Here is a 21839-nt window from a genome sequence, read left to right as displayed (position 1 = left end):
TGCTGGAATACCAGGTCGACGTAACGGGAGTGGCACGTAAATGTTTCTGTTCCTTCCTACTGTGCCGAGAGCGGGAAGAAGCGCCCGTGGTAGAAGCGTTAGAGTGGCGGTGGTCTTCGTGGAGCGAAGTAATAGAACAAGAAGAAGAAGAAGAAGAAGAAGGGCGGCAGGCAGGAACAGAAGATGCACCGGAGAGGAAGAGAGAGAGAGAGAGAGAGAGAGAGAGAGAGAGAGAAAGAGGAGTAAGAAGATAAAAGACAGGCGAAAAGCAAGAGACAGACGAATGAATACACACAGAGAAAGAAAGAGAGGAGGAGACGTAATCCACTACGGTAATACTCTCAAAGTCTGATTGGCCGTCGCTCCCCCTGCGAGCTGACTTCTTCCGAGGCGCTGCATGTGCGAGTGCCGCGGGTGTGTCCGCAAAATGGATACTTTGCGCACAGCAATGAAACACATTGACACGCACACGGTGTCGCGGAAGAAATGTAAAATGAAAAGAGAGGTGAAATAGAAATCGCGACTTCCCGCGAGCCGCGTGCTCGCACAAGACAAAGCTCGCCCCCCGCCCCCCCGCAGCCATAGGCGAACACACAGAGTCGCGTGTTATCGCGCAGCATCTGCTCTCGTTTCTCTCGCGAAAATATTCATACGCACGGCGCTGAAAACCGGCCACCCGTCTTCGTCTTCGCCGTCTTTATCGCCGTCGTCTACTTCACGGCGCGCTCGCGCGGGCACGAAAATATATTTCCTGGAGGGTCGCAGGCTCGCCGCTGGCTGCACCAGTTTTCATTCACGATGCCTTCGCCATACTTTCACGAGGTTAAACTGGTTTTCGCGAACCAGCGCGCGAACCAGCCGCGTATGTGCATACGTCGGCTCGTACGTTTATAGGCGTGCTCAATGGCAAGTGCCGGGCGTCGCACTTCGACGAGCGCGTATACAGGGTGTTGGATAATTAGCAGCCGCGGAGCGTAAGGGTTGTTAGGCTGTCGCGAGGGTTGCAAGGGCTAATACAACCCGCGAGCCTCGCGAGGGTTGTTGAAACGAAACGTGAGCAAGCCTGACCTTCGCATCGGCCGGGTCTCGCGTAAGTTCGGGTGGTTCGGGAAAGGCAGGGATAACGCTTCAACTTTTTGTCTCTCAGGAGAGCACTCTCTCCCTCTCTCTCTCTCTCTCTCTCTCTCTCTTCCTTCATTCCATAACCCGCGAGCCTCCTCCATTCTTCATCGCTCACAGACGGCCTTATTATATTCAGCGCGCGGTTTGGTCAAAAAAGAAATGAGAGGAAACAACGGTTGTGTCCCTTTACACAATGAGATCCTGGGATAAAAACGCAAAGACTAAAGTCGGCGTTTCGCTGGCTGGGACGACGTTCCCTCCCGCCCGTTTAGGCGGCGCGAATTTCTGGATACCTTCCGCGTAGAGAGAGAGAGAGAGAGAGAGAGAGAGAGAGAGAGAGAGAGAGAGAGAGAGAGAGGCAGGCTGCTTGATCAACCGGTCCGCCGACAGGCGACCTCGTCGTCCGAATCGAACTGTTCTCTTTTGAGGAATCTCTCTCTCTCTCTCTCTCTCTCTCTCTCTCTCTCTCTCTCTCGCGAAGGGTCCAAATTCTTGCGGGACCCGGCCCGCATTGCCGGTCTCCTCCGCCCGGTAGCCCGTCTCTACCTGCCTGCCCGCCTCTCTCTCTCTCTCTCTCTCCGCACGCTCGTCTCGCTTCTTCGCGGGAGCGACGTGAACCTTCCTCCGCGAGGAAGCAAGGAACGCGTGAGCGAGCGTGAGGAAACGTTACACGAGGACTCGGCTCCAGCGATAAATCCGAGTTTTCGAGACGATCGCGGGTATAACAGGTCGGCTAAACGCGCCGACGTATCGAGACGCCGAGACCGATGCCTCTGTCGCTTTCACTCGATCCACGGCGAGCGCGCAGCAGCCGAATGATTAATCGCGCTGACGCGTATAAAGCTTCTTAATTATACCGGCCGCTCGATTCCGTCTTTCCGAGGAGGCGCGCGGCTGGATAGTGCGGGGTGCCATCGGCAGCCCCGCGCTAAGGGCGCGAGAGCAAAAGCCGGTGTACGTATAATGAGAAGTAACGAGGAGAACGCGAAGATAGCCGAGCCACTGGCTCGCCGCCGTGCGCTTCGAGCTAGACTCGATCGCGAGGTAGGGTTGCCAACTGCCCGTTGTTTCGACCCGGACTGTCAGGTTTTCAGAAGTCTTGTCCAGTGTCCGGTTAATAAGTCAAACCGGACGCCGTATGTCCGGTTTTTAAGTTATGTATCCGATCAATGGAGTGAGAGTTCAGATATTAGCAACGTTTCTCCGTTTCAAGCGGCTACAAACGATCGAGCGCCACGAAAAGCCATCCAGTGATCCAGCCGATCCATCATTCCGTGTATATTAAAAAAGTAATAGTTTATTATCTTTTATTCAATCGAATCTGGTTTACAAAATTGTTCGGAAATTAATATTGTAAATAAATTCTTGTCATGTTTTGTATTTAATGTAACGTTACGGATTATTATTTCTGTCCGGTTTACAGTCCGCTTTGGGTCCGCTTTACCACCGAAGAAGAAATGTCCGGTAATTTTAACTTTTGGATTTGGCAACCCTATCGAGCGAGGACGATAGCGTTCTCCGCGTCACTCCCCGTCGCTCGGGGCGGGGGGAGAGGCACGCGCTCGCGTTTTATTTTCGAGAGCTCGGGCGAGCTGGCTTTTCCGCGGGATCGTCCGCGTCGTTCCGTTCCGTGCCCGCGATCGGAAAAATATCACGGCTTTCTTCGTTCGCCGCTGCTCGCGGGGTGCGCCGCTGGGGACATCTGGAAGATGTAACTTTAACACGCCGCTGCCGAGGTGCCACCCCCGCGGCGAGTCGACGCGCCCCGGACGACCGAGCTGGAGGTGGCTCTCCCGGATAAATACGCCGTTTTTCTTGTTTTTTTTTTTTCTTTTTTTTTTGTGAAACGTACGTCGCACGCGCGCTACGCAGCCTGAACACACGCCCGGGGCCAGCCTTGAATTTTCGGGACGAGGCGCGCGGCGTTAGCGATGCAAATAAAACACCCACGCATCGATAGCCGCCTCGCAAACACCACTCGATGTGGTGTCGTAAATATTTGCACATTGAGGCGTCGACTTATCGACGGACGCTGGCCATTTTCCGCGCGGCTATTATTTCCCGCCGTACCACTCTTCCCCCACCCCCCACCCTTTCCCTCTCTCCCTCGCTCGCTCGAACGATGCGCAATTCCTCGCACAGATACCGGGGTGTTGGGTGCATTAAAGATAAAAGGAACCGTGGTTTTTTCCTCTCGAATTTTTCAACAGTCCGTTTCGTCGAAATTTGCCGAATCGCGGAAAGTCGGACGCTCCGAAGAATACATCGAGGAGAATCCGCGCGAGCGGACGGAGTAGAAAGTTTTTTTAATTAAATCAAAGTCGAATGAATTAAACTCTCCTCCGGCAGAAATTGAATTCGCTCTAGAGGAGAAACCTCGATATTCCCGCGTGCCGCGGCTCACGCGGCGCTCGTCAAACGTGGAAACTCCGAGAGCCGCGAGTGACGCGACGTCGACTGGAACATACGCTGACGCGAAAAGCGGAGTACACTTTGACACCGATCAACTTGAGTTCAAGCTCGGGGCGAGCTGGGATTGACCCTCTTCCGCGAACACGAAGAAACGACTCTGTTATTACGAAAGTCGGCGGCAACGAGAATCGCGCGTCCTTAACCCGATTCCTGCGAAAGCGATTCGCGCGATTTAATTCCGCGCCGGACGCGCGCGTGTTCTTTCCCTGAAAACGGGACTCCCATTGAGCGCGCCCGAGCGGCTCAACATGCGTGTTCGTTTTCTCCGAATGTGAATGAACGCGAAGCGTTCGGTGGGTGCTGGCAAGGCGCGCTGTCAAATTCGAGTGTGTTAACCTGAGCCTTTCTCTCTTGTCCTTTTGTTCTCTGCCTCCTCTCCCCCCACCCCACCCTCCCTCGCATCCGTCCACCTGCTCGTCTCTATCCGGCTATCCGTCTGTCTCTGTCTCTCTCGCTCTCGAGAAGCGCGCATTCCTCCGCGCGGGAAACACCGAAACTCTCTTAACGGATCCAGCGGAACGTCTTAACCGCGCGCTGCGCATCGAGTTCATAAAAGTATCCGCGCGTTTCGCTCGGAGCTTCTCGCTGTCGTAAACACTGCCTTTCCGCACACGGATCACCGCATTGCGGCCGCGAGAAAAATGAGGAAATCTGTTAACGCGGCTTCTGCCCGTTCGAGGATCTTCCTCTCACGCCGTTCGTAATCCCGCGAGCGTTTGCGCTTTACACGCGCGCTCTCAGTCGCAGGTCGCTCTCTCTCTCTCTCTCTCTCTCTCTCTCTCTCTCTCTCTCTCTCTCTCTCTCTCTCTCTCTCTCTCTCTCTCGTTCTCTCCCCGCGCTTATCATCAACCGTAAAATCATATAATAACGTGCGAGAATGATGGTGTTTCTCATATCTTGCCGCCTGTCGTCGCGTTGTCGCGTCCACATTTTATGCCGCATCACCGTGCGAAACTTGCTCCGCCCGCTTCTTCTTCTTCTTCGTCACCGAGAGAAAAAGTCTCCCCGCGAAAGCTCTTTACGACTCCAAGTTAGATTTATTTAAAGGCCCCCCGCGCTTGCCGCACGGTGATTAACGAAACGCGCGAACGAGGGGAAATTGCCTTCCGGGCTAATTCACGGTTCTTTATTCCGAATTCGTCGTGGAATTAACGACGGGGACGGCGTAAAAGTTTCATTTGTCCGCGGGAGCTCGCGTCACCTTTTAAAAGTCCGCCCGTCATCGTAGAAAGTCCGGGGAATTCTAATGCGCGCGCGTGCGTCCACATGCGCGCGCACACACACGCACACACACACACACGCACACGCACACATGCACACACGCGCGCTGTGACGCCGTTTATTCGGTACACACAACAGGATCACGGCGAGTTCCACGATATTATTCTTCATTATTACCGCATCACGCGAACGTTAATATCGGAGAAAGCTAAATCCATATGAAGGACCATCAAGTGTTGATCAAAGAGAGACTTTGTCTCTCGCGCTCGTGGAACCGCACGGACGAGACGGGTGACGCGTGTCGCAATTTCCACGCCGGGTCTTTGTCAAATTTCCTGCGGAAATAGGACCTGTTCATCTCATTGCTCTCGCAACGTACGCAGCTTAATCCCATAGAAAAGTCTCGACCCTTAACTGAATAAAAACCGAGAGAGACAGAGAGAAAGAGAGAGAGAGAGAGAGAGAGAAGAGAGGGGGAAGCTCCATCGAGTAAAACCCATCAGCGATAACGCTTAACCAAATGAACATTTCCCAGCGAGAAACAAACGAATTTCCGTGCCGATATAATATATCCGTGTGCCATTAAATTCTCGTATCGGGGCCGGCGAAATTAAATTTCGCTCGATTCAGTTTCGTTTGAGATTCAATCGTCAAACGGGAAAACGTCATCGAGGTGGAACTCGCCGGAATCCGCTTAACGCCGAATCGTTTCGCGACAATTAAACGATCAAACAATTGTTCACCATTATCTCGCCATAAACGCGCGCCCTCGTTGATTTACGTCGTTCGCGATAATAATAATAATTAGACCTAGCTTTTGCAACAATAATCGGGGCAAACAGGGCCGGGTAATTCGGGCGGGAGGCCGGGCGCCGCAATATAAGCGTCGGGCGTATTCGCGTGCCGCGCACGTCCCTGCGCTTCCCTCTTGTTGTCCGTCTTCAGCCTCTTCAACGGACACGTCCCTTTGACACCTTCCACGTGTCCGAGGCTGCGTCTGTATGCACCGGAAGGAAGCAGCGAAGCGACCGAAGTGCAAGACGCCGGCTGCATGCGCCAGCACGCCGCCAAGAATAGCACGGCGCGGCGCGGCGGTGTCGCTCGGGAATGTCTGGAATCGTTCGTGAGAGTATGAACGGACTGTCCATCGAAGGAGCCAATGTCCACGGGGCGGAAGGTAAAGGATCGTGTGAGGGACCGCGGGAGGGGAAGTGCGGGAGAAGGAGGGGGACGCAAAACTCGACAGGCGAGGCACGTTCCTTTCGTTCGTGGAAGACCCTCGAGTGTATCGATACGTTTGCGCTTCTATCGCTCGCGTTCGTTATTAGCGGCCGGCTTCGTCGCTTTGATGAGACGAAGACGCGCGGATAAATAGCCAGGTAGACACGAGGAGAGCGACGGGAAGCGCCGGACTCGCGCTTGTAACCAACGAGAATCAGGTCGACGCGATCGCTTCGACTGAGAATTCTCCTCGACGGGGCGAGGCTCGAAGAAAATCTTCAATGTTACACAGATTCCTCGTCGCGTGCAAACGCCTCGACATAGCTTCCGTGAATTAATGTCACCGAGAGAGAGAGAGAGAGAGAGAGAGAGAGAGGGAGACGAAAATCGCGCGCACGTTCGCGCGCGCGTGAAAGCTTACAGACTCGCCGTCGCCGGTTCGCTCTCCACGATTCTTTCGCATTACGCAATATGAACGCACGCTTAAAGTATGTTAGACAAATGTACGGACAGGGTGTAAGGGGCGGAGGAGGAGGAGGGGGGAGGGAGGGGGAGGGAGGGATTAGCAGGCAGTAATTTATGGCGCGACGAGGATATCGATGAGCATGGATTACCGGCCGGCGCGTGATTAATTGTCGCCGTATTAGTTACCGTTACCGACGCGGGCCGAACTCGATTAATTGCCGTGCCGTCGCGTCGCCGTGCTTTATAAGCCGCCGGGTAAGCGCCTTTTTAGCACACCGCCGCGGAGGAGAGGACAACGTATGAGCGCGGATTAATTAACGATATGTATCGCGATCGCGGGGCGACGTGGCCGAACGAAAGGCGGCGGCGCGCGATTCGCGATTCGCGATTCGAGATTTGCGATTCCTCCCGGCGATAGCACGGCGACCGTTTTACGCGGCCCGTCACGGCGCGGCGGCGCGAGCACCGGCGACCCGCGCCGGTAATAAGTTTGATATTAATGCGCGTTATCAAGGGCCGGGGGGAGCCCGGGGAACAGCGAAGTTTCTCGGCGCGGGAAAATGGCACGCGAGAGACGCAGATAAGGCAAAGCGGACACGGCCAAGTTCCGCCGCTTCGCTCGAGCCATTTGTAATCTTTAGGGAGTTCGGATGACTCCGGAATTAACCGCGATCGGAACTTATCAATGTCACGGCTCCGCCCTTCGCGCGTCTCCGCGCGGTCCCTTGTTCGGGCTATTTTTCATCCGGAGCGCGAGCTTCGATGAGTATCGAACGTGTAATAGCTCGCCGGAACGACGGAACGTTACGATATAATTGCGGAATTATCTCGACACGTTGTCGCCGCGGAGAGCGGCCGCCGCGATTTTAATCGCGCTTAAAGGTATTCTCTCTTTCTTTCGGCGAAAGAGCACCGACGATTCACCGGGAGTTTCGCTTTGCTCGTTCGTCTCCTCTCGAGGAGATATTCGGTGGGCCGCGATTCGGACTCCACCTCGACTCGGTTTTCGTTCATTTCGGGATGTGTATATATATATATATATATATATATAACGATGACGTTTAATGCAAATAATACTTGTCGATGAACAAAAGCCTCGAGATTCCGCAGAGACCCCGCCTCGTAATTATTCTTTTCAGCCAGCGGCTTCCCGTCTCATGACAAACAACGCGACCGTTCAGAATCGTTTTTCCACCGGGACGGATTATTATGGATAATTGCTCCTCATTCCGCGGCTTTCATTCATCCGCGGCCAGCCGCGAAGCGTAAAAAGCGCACGAGGCCACTCTCGGACACGTGTAAAACTCGCCGGCGGAATCTCATTGTCTCTCCGCTCATACTCGCCGGCTAGCCCCTGAAAGCGAAATCTCGTTTTCTCCGCCTGCACGCCGTCGGCTTCTTAGTATTCCGAATTGCTTTCGAGAGGCAGTCTTCGTCGTCGTCGTCGTCGTCGTAAGGAGACCGTCGCCAACAGCCGTCGTCGGTCGGTCAGTCGGTCTTCGCTCTTCCGCTCGCGCTCCCAACGAACAAAAACAGAACGACCCGAAATTCGTCCTCCGTCCCGCTGTACGTCGTACACGCGAGTTACAGGAGTCGGCGATAAGGCCGTAACGAAGCGTCGACCGCGGTCATTTGTAATCGTTAAGAGGTCTCGATGAACGAGCGATCCGCGCGCGCGCGCGGCCGCGAGGCTTTTCCACCTAAGTGCCGCGATTATTCGCCGAGTCGATCTTCCCCGCCCCTCCATTCCCGCGCCCCGCACCGAGACACCATACCACCAAGAGAATATATCTCGGCTCTCGCTCTCGTTCATCTGGGAAAACTAATCGCACGGTCAGTCCGCCGTCTGACGAACGACGACGCTCCGCGTGAGCGCGGCGATAACACGCTTGTTAACACTCGTTCCTTTTCTCCCGTTTCCGCGCGTTCTATTCTTTAACGGGCAAAATTCGCGCTCCGGATGGCGCTCGAAATCACCGGGCTAATTAACGAGCCGGGATCCGCTCCAAAGCGATATTCCCCCGCGCAATCTCGCCAGCCGCCCACCCTTTGCGGAAAGAGAGAGAGAGAGAGAGAGAGAGAGAGAGAGAGAGAGAGAGAGAGAGAGAGGCGCGCTCGGCCCTCGTCGTTCCCTGTGGCTCCGTTGGCTACGCTCTCTCACGGCGCGAGTAACCGAGGTGGTTACCGCGATAGTAGTAGTCCCGGCGAATCATCCGTCTGCAACAGAAACCTCGAGATACGTATCTCTCCACCTTGGCTAACAACCGGAGATTAACGAGTTGCTTTATCCGCGGACGTACACCCGTCCGCCGCGCGCCGCCGGTGAGATACGGACTCTCTTCGTGGCGGCGTGGCCGCACGAAGCGGGGTAGAAATGGAAGATGCTAGTAGACGGCATCATCTAGTCTGAAGGGAGTCTCCCTCCCATTCCCCCTCGCCTTCTCTCTCTCTCTCTCTCTCTCTCCCTCTCTCTCTCTCTCTCTCTCTCTCTCTCTCTCTCTCTCCAGGACGTGCAGACAACGATAATCGCGAAAGTACAAACACACGGCTCTCCGGCGGCGGGTATCTCGCGCGCGGCTCGTTAACTCGCTCAAGAATTCGAGCGATAAATTCGGCGTTACCGTTCACCTTTGACGCCCGGCTTTGATGCCCAAGGCGGCGCGCGTTCTCCGCCGAGGAAGCGAGAAAAGCAACGCGAGAGGTTCTCCTCTGCCGACGGGAACGACCGCGCGACCGCGCTCGACCATGAATTCGCACCGGCATCATGCTCGCGTGAATCCGAGTCCTCGTCGGGTCGCTCGTCTTTCTTCACGGTCGATCGGCCCGACGGTGGTCTCGGCTGAAGAAGCGAAATCGTTAGGACGGAGGTGGGCCGAGGTGGGCCGAGGGGGTCGCGCTCGACCTTGACGTGCCCTAAGGGCCCGCCGCTGAAATTGCCTGCGTAATTAGCAGCGGTGCGTACACGCGCAACGCGCGCGTTGTGCCACGTTAAGTAAATTAAACGCTGCCTAGACGCGCGCGGCGATCTGGGGGAACGACTCCGGATTGATTAGGAGTCGTTCTGGCTGGAGCTCGTTGCCTCTTGAACGTCTCTGAGACATTTCCTTCATATCATCCGAACCGAGCGAACGCTGTCGCGGATAGCACTCTCTCTCTCTCTCTCTCTCTCTCTCTCTCTCTCTCTCTTGTTCCGTCTATTCCTCCGTTTCTACCTCTTCTCATCGGAAAAGCTGGCGCACAGTAAGACGATCCTCTCGGGGCGCGCGCTTCCAGCGTGCAATTGTGCATACGCGCGGCACAATCAAAACGCAAAAGAAAAAGAATCGCTCGCTCATGCGATCCGCCTTGTACCCACCGACTCCGCTCGGTTCCCGCGTGTGTCTACACGCCACCGCACCGTCGCGATCCCTTATTCTCCTCCGTCGAGGAGGTACAGTAGTCTCCATAAGCTCGAGCGCATCGGCCAAGGATAAAGCAGCGCGCGTCTCGTAACGCGCGAGGCGAACCCGTCGGCCGTGCGGGACGTTCCTAAGACGACAAAAAGCGAAATCGACTGGCGAGTCTCGCGCGACGACGCGACATCGGCCGATCAATAATTCATCTTCCTCGGTCGCCGACGGCTGATTCTCCTCCGGCGAATCGGTTCTCGTTAGTGGGTCAGCGATCATTACGAAAGCCGCGACATAGTCGCGCGCGCGCGGCCGATCTCCATGATCGCGCGCGAACTTCTGAATGATACTATAGGCGAGCGGAGTGCGTACACGCGCGATTCGTGACGGGCGTGAGGCGTGTGCGCGTCGACATTGTACGAAGGCGAATATTACATGCAACGCGCGCGCGCGCGCGCATAGGCGCGTATGCGTGCGCGTGTGCGTGTGTGTGTATGTGTGTGTGTGTGTGTGTGTGTGTGTGTGTGTGTGTGTGTGTGTGCACGTACGTACGTACACATGAGCGCGCACCGGCACATCGCCGCGACGACCACTCAGCGTTTTGATCTCCCACCAGTTTCTATTGTGGCGAACGCGGGGACCAGGCAGCAAGAAGCCATCCTGGCTTCCACCAGACCAGTCGTTGCTTAGACCTCGGCACCACCGTGAGCGCCTCTCGATACTCCTCGAGAGACCCGAGTCTTCGGCACGGCTGCCGCGCGCTGGTGCTTTCTCTCGCTCCCTTCGTGCTCTCGCCTTGTTGCTCGCGCGTCGACGCGTTCGGTTCGAGGCGCGAGATCGAAAGTGAGATCTGAGGCTGCTGAGAAGTGCGTCGCTGATCCCCCGCCGAGCCCCGGTGACATGACATTGCGATTGCGTGATGCCGCCAGACTGGTAAATATCGACCGATTTCTCTCGCTCTCTCTCTCTCTCTCTCTTCCGACCCCTCCGACGAATAATTCTCTCCTCCCTTTGTCTCTCCGCTGTGTCTCTCTCTCTCTCTCTCTCTCTCTCTCTCGCCTCGCGATGGCTTCCTCGGAGATGGCTTGCGCTCTCGCTCGTCTCAGAGAACAACGCTACGGAGCGGATAATCTGCAGGTGTCGCGCGACGGGTATTTTAGGGCTCGTGCTATTTTTCCCCTCTGATCGTGCCGCTCGTTTCGTCGGATGTGCTCGGGAAATGCGGGCAGGAATTAATTTTTATGAAAAGCCCTCGGCCGAGATAGAACGGCCGGCTCGGGCTTTATATACGTGACGATACATCGGCGGCGTTATTTATCGAGGTGGAATGGAACAGTTGAGGAATTCTCTCTCTCTCTCTCTCTCTCTCTCTCTCTCTCTCAATCTCTCTCTCTCTCTCTCTCTCTCCCCCCCTCTCTCTCCCCCGCAGGCGCGGCAGACGTGAATTCGTACGCTGTGACCTAGAAATATACAATAACCGGGATACCCGGGGGAATTTAAAGGAAACCTATTCCCGCAGCCATATCACTCGCTTGAGATATAAAACAGGAATTTCCCGAGAATAGACGTGCGCGATATATATTTGAACGGTACAATTCTCGCGCGACACGTTGTTAACGTCGAGGAAATCCGTCCTCGCGGATTAACGGTTGCAGCCTTCTCATGCATTAGCGGATTCAACCTTAGATACATATTGTCTTCTCTCTCTCTCTCTCTCTCTCTCTCTCTCTCTACTTATTTTCATCGTCGTTAATGTCAGCGTAAGGGCACTCGCGTGGGTGATCGCGCTCGGAGGCCATAACCAAAGGGAGAAATTTTTCAGCCGCCTCGTCGACTCTGGTTATGCAAAGAGCGTGTTCGAGACGATTCGATGCCCCAGACGTGCATCTGCATCTGGAATGCAACAGGTGCAGCGCGTTCGGGGGTGCATTTGAATAATTGGGGCGTACGAGCGCGCGCGTGGGCTGCCGCGCGCGTCGCGTCGCGTCGGATTAGGTAGGGTCGGGTCGGGGGTGTCTCTCTCTCTCTCTCTCTCTCTCTCTCTCTCTCTCTCTCTCTCTCTCTCTCTCTTCCTCTCGGCAAGATCGATCGCGGTGAATCCAAGATGAATTCAGTTACCGCCGCGCCTCGATGCATCTTTCGCCGATGCAATTGCGCGTCGAACGCGCGCGTTGCGGTTCGATAACGTGTTACCCGCCGCATCGTTTATGATGGAGACTGAGAGAACGAACGAGAGAAAGAGAGAGAGAGAGAGAGAGAGAGAGAGAGAGAGAAAGAGAGAGGGCAGATTACGAACCCGAAGCTTTTCGCTATAGGTATACGCTTGTTTATACAGGGTGACCCGGGCAAATTGGCCCAATTTCAGCGGCATAGTTTGGCGATTGCGAGGAATGTTATGTAAACGCCCACGCGCGTCCGCACTCCGTTCTGCCGTTAGTCGTCATGATACCGCGCTAACTTCAGGAATTGACATTTTCTTTCTCTTTCTCTTTCTTTTCGTCGAGGTGCCCCTCGAGCGTTTAATCGGCACGGTTTAGTGGACGTGGAATTTACGATCATCTCTCGCAGTAGCAGCAACAGCAACGGCGGCGGCGGCGGCGGCGGCGGCGGCTCCCGTCGCTCGATTCGTGTATTTACAGTCTCATCGAGAGTGGCGCGTATAAATCAATCGTTCGAAAATATTTGTTGCGTCGGATCGTATATTTGATACGTCAGCACCTCTGATTTCGCGATGCAGCGGCTGTAAATCCTGCCGCGCGCGCGTCGCCACGCGTGCAGCTACGCCCGCCGCGTCGTCGAATTTCACGCGCTGTGAGAAGATTAGCGACGTGACGTACTTTCGTTTTTCTCGTTTATATTTATCGTGCGATCGGTATTTGCGCAAAAATCACGAAGAACCTAAACTCGCCCCGAGAGATCACGATATTGATCGAGAGTGCCGCGTTGATCGACGGAAAGTTACATGATCTTCCATTTCTTCTTGTTTATTTCCTTTTTGCGTTGGAAAGGCGGTAAGAATTAGATGACAATCGTTGAGAGCGTTATGAATGTCGTCAGGTAAGCTGAAGGAGACTTTCTTCTTCAAAATAACGCCAGACGACTCCTCTCACTCGCTATACACCTCGCCGCTGGAATCTCGCGCGACGACGAGCGTGTGCGACCGCGTACCGTATTAATAATTCATTATGTCGCTAACGGGTCTTTATACGGCCGTTTCTTGTCTCGATTCCACAATTAGCCAATCGTCGGAGACGCGATTTTATCTCACGATAATCCCGAGACACGTGTCTCCGGACGCGCCGCGTCGTTAATTATCGTCTCTCCCGAAACACCTGAGGACCCTCGGCCTCGGTAGAGGCAAATCTCGCGCTTTCCGTAAAAGCGGCGGCTTCAACGCGTCGCGCGATCAACGGTATCGCGCGACAGGTCTTGGACTTGGAGCCTTCAACCGTCTGGTTGTATTCGTCGAGCGCGCCAAGTACCGTTCGAGCTTCGCAAAAAGTCCATCGTCGAAATTCGCCTCGATGATGACGACGAGGAACATCACTCTCGCGCGCGCTCGCGCTGTCCCCTCCTCCCCCCGCGTTCCCCCGATATTCTATCCCCGCGTACATCGCGCGACATATCGTCGAGGTAACTTCCCGAGAGTCAAATAGCTCCCTTCGAGGAAGAGGAGTCATGCGGTGAGCGGCGCAGACCGCGGACATAATCGCAGCTGTTGGCGACGCGACTTGACGCGTCCGACCTCTCTCTCCTCCTCACCCCTCGAACGCACTCGTGAATCTCGTTCGCGACTCGATGACATTCCGCGGCGATTGTCGGCCCCTTGACTTTCACTCTCGCGCGTTTCGTTCGTTCGTTCGTTCGTCGATCGTTCGCGTTCGAGGCACGATCACGAGCCGGTGACTCGGCCTTTCGTTCCAAGAGACGCTGCCAGGAAGGGAAGAAGAGTGTGCCGCTCGGGTTTCCTTCGGGTTCATTGAATCCTCCCGAGCATCCTCCGGAGAATTTACCGCGACGCAGCACGGCACGTCGTCGTTGTCGTCGTCGTCGTCGTCGTCGTCGTCGTCCTCTTGAAAACATGCCGTCACGCGAGACCCGATCGATCATCGATCACCACCCTCGCGGTCGCGATCGCGCCGCGCACGGCGAATTCGGCGAGTGTCGTCCACTCTGCCATCGCGCACTGACGTTTTCTCCCTTGCAACTTGCAACTTGAAGCGACGAAGAATCGACGAAGGGAGCCGCCTCGATCGAAACCGATCGGTATTCACCGCCTAAATTCGCCGTCCAAAAGCGATGCCCCCGTGCGCGCGTGGCTGTCATTAGGCGAGCGCCCAAATGAGCGGCCACTTAAAGTCGAATAAATCGTCATTGAGGCGTCGCCGATCGATTTCAATTGTGTGTGCGAAACACCGCTATCGAGCGAAACTCCAGCTGCGTCTCTCTCGCAGTCGAGACGATTGTAGTCTCTCCGCGTCGACAGAGAGAGAGAGAGAGGGAGAGAGAGAGAGAGAGAGAGAGAGAGAGAGAGAGAGACTTGAGACTCCTGCTCCGAATTTCGATCCGATTGATGTCCTTATATTCGACTTGATTCTCGTCTCCTCCTACCCCCTACCTCCCCTTCCTCCCCGCTCCCCCGAGATTTATTCCTGGATGATCAAGTGGACGATCACGAGTGCGAGAGATACGGTTCTCACCGAGCACAGTTGGAGCGAGTCTCGCTCGAGCTTTTCTTTCTATCGCGCTGCGATAGAACGGGAATTGTTGGAGAGACAGAGAGACAGAAAGAGACGGAGAGACAGAGAGAGAGAGAAAGAGAGAGAGAGAGAGAGAGAGCGTTGCTTTAATTTAGACGTCGTTTCCATTAGCGGTGGCAATTCTCTCGCTCCCTTCCTCTTCCTCGAACAACCAGAGAGCTCCGCTAATTAGCTCGGCGATCCCAGAAAGCTGCGAAAATCGCGAGCGGAGCGACGACATCTTCGCCGGCTTCAACGACATTCACACGCGCTGCGAAGAGTCGAGTCGCGCGACGCGTACGGCGTACCCTGCACGTCCGCATTCCCGCTCTCTCTCTCTCTCTCTCTCTCTCTCTCTCTCTCTCGAGCGTATGTGCGCGAGCGTTTGATTTAAATACCGGCGAACCAATTAGAGGGGTTAATTCCTAAGTGATTTATGGCTCCGACCTAGGGAGACTGGGACCTGACCTTAAGCGTCGTCTCTAGGATCGTTACGCAATCGAGCCGACGAGCTTTATTTGTACAACCGTTAATCGACCAACACACGGACACGCACACACGCAGGCGCGCACATTACGTTCACCCCTTTCGCGCATGACCTCGCGGAGGCGGAGGATATGCCGGAATACATTAGCCGGCGCTCGCGTGCGCTTGTTAACACGTATACGTAGCTTCGCGACGCGGGCGCTTTTGCTCAGCACCGGCGCGGCGCCCGAAAGCCGGAGGGAGAGATGAAGCTCGGATTTCGTCGCGAGGTCTCTCCCTCTCTCTCTCTCTCTCTTTCTTTCTCTCTCTCTCTCTCTCTCTCTCTCTCTCTCTCTCTCTCAAAGTCTCGACTCGCACGCGAGATCGCGGTGTCGCGCGCGCGCGCGTCTTAAAAACCGGCTCTCTTCGACGGCCGAGGAAAAGTGGCGTCTCGCGGGAACCGTACCGTTCGGCTCATTAATGTGAAATACGACGACATTCGCGACAGCGCGGCCGCACATTATCGCGGCTGGGACCGTTGCGTGCCGCATTATGTCACACGCTAATGTAATCGCGGCGGGTTGAGGGTTAACAAACATCTCTCTCTCTCTCGAGCATGCACTCGCGTGCGCGCAGGCTGTTAACAATGCTAAACGAGGTATTTCTGTCTTGTTGTTGCCTTGCTGTCCACTCGTCCGCGCGATCTCGGGTCACTCTGACACACCGCCAAGCGAGTCCGCGGCTTTGGTGGAGATCGCGGGATACACACGCGGAAAAGTACCGAAATCTCTTCTCCCGCCGAGTCATTTGGCTAACTCGGCTAATTGACTTATTCGGTCCACCTGTCGCGCGCGGAGTAACTTTCTTCTCGCGACGCGAGAAGGACGCGTTTCCGTTCGTCCGCTCTTTACCTCTCGCTCTTCCTTTTTCTCTCCGTCTCTTTCGCGCGCTCGATGGATGAGTCGCCGTTTTCTTGGCAGCTCATAACCCGCGTAACTTTACTCCCGTCCTTCGTGATTATTCCGTCTTGTGTAACCTTGCGCCGGACGTAACACTTTGAGCGCGTGCTAGTGGTAGTAGCGACAGCAGCGGCAACAGTAGCAGTGGTGGGTAGTACTCGAAACTTGCTCAAATGTTATAGCTCTCTCTCTCTCTCTCGCGCGCGCGCGCTCACTCCGACACATCGGGTCGTTTCGCAATCGTCTCGAGAACGGAACCGAGGCGAGACGAGCGGCGCGGCGAGTCGTCTTCGGGAGCGTCGGCAGGTTACCTGATCCTCTCTCGTCCGCGGGCTCGGCCAGCAGCTCCGAGAGAGAGGTGTAATGGAGCAGGGGAGGAGGTCGCGGCGGGGTTAATATCGACCGCCTCGTTCCCTTCTCAGGCGGATCCAGGTGGATCGCGATCATTAATCTTCATCGCGATCCACGAATTCCGCGCCGGGAATGGCACGACGGTACGGCCGGAATCAATGAACCCTGATTTTCGTCTTCGCGCAAGGCACGCTCTCCGTTCACGAGGCTCCGTGCACGAGGCGAGCAAAAGCCTCGCACGGCAGAATAGCCTGGTAATTAGCGCGGTGTAATTAGCTTGTGCGAGTTTTCTGCAATCGACTCTTTATTTGCTGATTATTCGGAGGACGACGCGGACAGATCGGCAATGCGCCGCCGCGCAATGAAAGTTTCCCGTTTAATCCTTCACTGCGCTGCTTTGCACATCTGCAGAGCAGAGTTTGAACTGGACTTTCTCTGCTGTCAGTCAGAGTTTAACATTGCCGAATTGCTTATTTGCTTATTTGAATAGACGCGGCTCTAAGCGGGAGAAAAGAATTGGCCACCAGTCTGCGCTAGTTTTGCAGATATGCAAAGTGACGAAAAAAAATTATTTTTCAAGAAAATATAAGTGAAATATTTTTAAAAAAATTTTTCCTGTATTCCTTGACCAATCCTGCATATGAAAATAATTATTGATGGTCATTTATAAAAAAAGTGCGGAATGAAGGGTTAACGTCCGCGTGCGAGTGTGTCCGGTCGTGAAACGCTGATCATCCAATTGCATTCTTTTCGCTTTCATCGAAATGAAATTGCGGGCAGAAATTTCGCACAAATCTCTCTCTCTCTCTCTCTCTCTCTCTCGCTCGCTCTCAGACGACTCGGCAGCCGCGAAATTGAGCCCGACGTTCGTCGAGTTCACGCGAACGCGAAATTTCGCGTTTTATCGATACCCCCTAATGACATTCCTAATTATAATCGAAAGCAACTCCGAAGTAATTCTACTCTAACTCGCGGTAACTCCGTTACAACTGACATCCCTCGCTCCCTCGCTGTATAATATGGGACGCGCATTTACATAGGTAATACCCGTCGCGCAGATTCGATGTTTCCGTTGGCGCGCGCTCGCGCTCGCGCGTTACATAATGTACCAATTAAAACTCCTCCGCGTTAACGAAGGATTAACACCGGTTGGCCGCTCTTCTTCTTCTTCCCTCCGCCGCCCGGTAAACGCGCGACCGACCTCCCCACGAGAGCATCTTTAATTTCATGCTCGATCGAGACGCTCGCGCGCAACCGCCCTCGTCGAGCGCGCGAACTTCCGGGTCGGGGAGCGCACGCGCGCGGGCAAAAGACGGAGCATCGATAACTGGTATTCGAAACAACTTGGACGGGGCTATCGGGGCTCGCGTCTCGCCAATTGAAAACTGTCGGTCGAAGGAGTTATCGCGCTTAAGGCAACAGCCTTCTCCTCCTCCTCCTTCGCCCCCTCCCTCCCCCCTCCCTCTCTCTCTCTCTCTCTCTCGCCCTCGCTCTCTCGTACCTCTTCTCTCCTCCCGGCTGCTCCTCGGTCCGTCGGAATCACGATTAATGTGCCATTAAGAGAGATTGGAAATCCTTTCGGCCCCGGAGACTTTCGTCGCCCAGCGGCCAACGGACGACCAAGTTCCCACAGGCGCTCGCGCCGTCCACGATTTTGCATTCCATTTGCCGGGGAACGTTATCCCCGCTTCGCTTTCGTTCTCCCGAGGGTGCACTTGCCGCCAGGCGGTAGCCACGCCGGAGGTAAATCGCATTTGCATGAGGGCTTCTCTCCGCTTCTCTACTCAGGTAGATTTCGACGACCTCCCTCCCTCCCTCCCTCCCTCCCGCCCTCCTTACTCTCCCGGTGGCCTCTATGATACCGTCTCGTTGTTTCCCCGAGAAAGTTACGACGACCGTCTCGACGTACTTGCTGAGTACCTTCGTCGACTCGCTCCGCACCCTCGTTGTATACGCGGAAACTTTGCCGCGCCGGTCAGCCGCGAGCTTCGTCATTCTTCGCATATCGGTGATAAATCTGATACGCGGGGAATTTAATCCGCGGCTTGCTAGATGGGCCTGGAATACGTCGCGACTGTTGAATCTCGAGGGCAGAAGGAGATTCCACCGCGAAGAATGCAATCTCTCGTTCTCGGGGAGCGCGTTCATAAATCGCGATCCGTCCGCCGGATGCACGCCGCGCCGCGGCCGTGTTCTCCAAGTCGAGAGTCTCGATATTCGACGCGGGTGATAGCGATAAGGATAATTGATGCAACGAAAACGAGATTTTTCTCTCCGTTGCGAGCGTTCAGCCATTACACACACACACACACACACACACGTACACCACACGATGACCTCGGCGCTATTGTGTTCCCAAACGTTCGCCACGATGTTTGGCTATCGGACGGAGAACGAAAAATCGCGCTCCTGTTACGGCGATATATCAGATGATTTTCACATCGGCCCGTGAAAGCGGCGGGTTCCCTCAATTACACTTTATTAGGGAAAACTCTCGAGCCGCTTTGGTAAATTCTCATGTGTAGCTGCTTGTAGGAACGAGAGAAAGAGAAAGAGAGAGAGAGAGAGCCGCATTCGCGACAGTCGATGCGTTCCACGCGGTATGTTTTTGCCGTGGGACAGACGCTTACCGTATCGCGCTGTCCGTTGCGAGCACGAGAGAAGTGCCGCGAGAAGTTATCGGAGCGGGAGACGCCGATTGGATGTTTACATGGTAGCCCCCGCTCTCTCGTTCGCCCGATCGGCCGCTCGATCGACCGACCGAACGACCGACCGACCGAACGACCGAACGACCGGTGTTACGACATTGAACTTGGCCCTGTGCCTGAAACTTTTTAATTTATTCGCACGACCACCTTCGCTCGTGGAGTTTGTTAACCCTTCGCGGTCGTTGCCACTGCAACACCGTCGCGGCGACCGCCGCCGCCGCCGCCGCCGCCGCCGCTTGTTTTGCGCCGCGCGGTGATATATCATTCGGCGCGCTGCATCGGGCAGAGTGTTCTCAAACGAACGCTCGCCACGATGTTCGGCTGCCTTACGGAGAGCGAAAAATCGCGCTCCAGTTACGGCGATATATCAGATGATTCTCGCATCGGTCAGTGAAAGCGCCGGGTTCCCTCAATTGCACTTTATTGAGGGAAACCCGAGCCGCTGGTTACACGTCTGATAAATTTGCTCATGCATAGCTGCCCCGGTAATTCAATCACGATCGTGGAGAACCAATATCATCATATATTTTGTTATTTTGTGTAGATTAATATCTCTCTCTCTCTCTCTCTCTCCCTCTCCCTCTCCCTCTCACACATACACACGCAGCATCGGCTATTAAATCACCGCGCACAATTTTATTTTTGCGCTTCGGTATTAAAATATTACCAATATGATATTCAAATTTCACATTGCATCATTTCGTGATTACCATTCAAAGCTGGGTACGCCACCGTTTTTTTGCATTAATCGAACGTATTTGTTAACATGGTTTTTTCCCTAGATGAATTCCTCACTGATTCTCTCTCTCTCTCTCCCTCGGAGGGATTGAATCGTTCATTAAATTTAATTAAAGCGAAACTGCACGATCAAATTATTCGCCATCGAAAATCTCTGTGCTCTTTGTTATTATTTCGACGTTATTGAAGAATTCCCGAATTAATTGCGCGGTTTTAATCGCGGCTCTTTCAATTAAACGCACCTAATGCCCCAGGTGGATCGCCGCGCGTCTCTGTATCTGTCCTCCATTGCACTCCATATTCATACCCTTCGCCGGCACTCGAAAGGGGTCGCACCGGAGTAACATACTGTTGCGACCGCTATTATTCGTGGGAAATTCAGGGCGCGTAATCGCATTCTGCCTCTCTCATTTAACGAGCGGAAACATTATTAACGAGCGTACGCCCGAGTGTCTGTTGTCTTATTTTTCTTTCTTTCTTTCTTTCTCTTTCTTTTTTTCAACCTGCGCGCACCATCGCCATCGCCACCACTGCCGCCGCTGCCGCCGCGCCGACGGCGAGCGACTCCTCGTCGCCTCTTTTTTCCCCTCCCCTTTTTCTGAAAGCCATTGTCTACACGGTCGTCGCGGTTTCTCAGCGACGTGGCGTGGGAAGGTTCGCAGGGCCTTAAAGTTCGCGCCGTCCAAGGTGAGGGTACACGCGCGCGCGCGCGCGCGAAGTGGGGAAACCCAGCCGCGCGCCACTCTAACCCAATTTATATATCAGCGCACGTTGAGTCCCCCTGCGAAGCTGCATTCGCAGCGGCGAGCGCCTCCGCGCGGTGCACACCCGCCTTCTCGATTCATATTTACAAAGCAAACAGCGGCGGATTAATCTCAGAAAGAGAATATCTAGCCGGGCGCTCCTGAAATCGTCCCTCGTATCGAAAATAAATTTCGGCTCCACGTCGGCTTCACTTACGCAGCGATGGCCTCGCGACGAACCTCAGCACCCAAGTATAAATACGGCACTACCATTTCGCGCAATTTGGCGCGAAACAAGTGACCGCCCCGATGAGGATCGCTCGCGTCATAAGCGCAACGATCGACTTCGTAAAAAGCATTCATCGATCGTTCAGCCGACCGGCGACACGATTTGTCACCGCGAGTTACCGCGCATTACCGAGTTATCTCGCTGCGTCGTTACGTTGGAACAAAGAGCGCGTCACAATTGCAGATTCGCGAGTCTAGATTTGAAAATACTGCGGAGCCGCCCGGCCAGCTGAACGTACCGTTCAGAAACAACACTCATCGGCATTCACACGGCGTATCTATTCGCGAATATATGTATGTGTGTGTGTGTGTGTGTGTGTACGTGTACGTACGCGGCTTAATAAGGAGGGCGCAGAGCGGCGCGCAGAGCCCTAATTAAGTAATTACCGAACGCGATTAATTCGCGGCCGTAACTAATTAGCATCCATCCGCGGCGGCACGAATAATAGCGCGCTTCACTGGGGCAATGGGCCTCCCCCGCCTCCCGCAGCCCCCTTGCCGAGTCGTTCACCAGGTCGTTCCCCCTCCCTCCCACGCCGGCCCGTTCTAATCACATATTAATACGTAAGCCACGCAACAATCGGCACTTGGACGCGCATACTAATCAGTCGGCATTGTTTGTTCTTTCTGTTGCAGCCGGAAGAACGCGATCATTCTCAGGACCCAGCTGTCCGTGAGGGTTCACACCATCATAGGTGAGCACACACCGCCGACGCGAATTCTCCTGATTGAAATCTCGCGACGCGGGCTCCCACGATCCACTTGGACGGATCATCCGCGCGCGAGCGCGAGCGCGCCGATTCCTCGCGCGCTGATTCCTCGACCCTTAACCGGCGGCGGGTCGAGCCTCTCTCGTTCTAGTTACTCGGTCGCCGGTTTCGGTTCACCGGCGACGGTGACCTTCCGCTAACTGTAACGCCGCCGCCGCCGCCGCCGCCGCCGCCGCCGCGAGGCATCG

At 54.9% G+C, this 21839-nt stretch overlaps 1 protein-coding gene across 2 annotated transcripts in view; it reads left to right on the top strand.

Moving 5' to 3' along the window:
* The window catches only part of Fhos (Formin homology 2 domain containing), a 144982-nt gene that overhangs the window by 75436 nt on the left and 47707 nt on the right, over positions 1–21839 (top strand). For both annotated transcript variants that reach the window (XM_025305026.1, XM_025305025.1), the window contains exon 3: positions 21518–21576. In XM_025305026.1, the coding sequence (XP_025160811.1) occupies positions 21518–21576 (59 nt within the window). The remainder of the gene's footprint in view (positions 1–21517; positions 21577–21839) is intronic.

This window comes from Harpegnathos saltator, unplaced genomic scaffold, assembly GCF_003227715.2.
Source record: "Harpegnathos saltator strain DR-91 unplaced genomic scaffold, Hsal_v8.6 scaffold664, whole genome shotgun sequence".
In the NCBI taxonomy this organism is placed as follows: Eukaryota; Metazoa; Arthropoda; class Insecta; order Hymenoptera; family Formicidae; genus Harpegnathos; species Harpegnathos saltator.
This window is presented reverse-complemented; position numbering and strand designations above follow the sequence as displayed.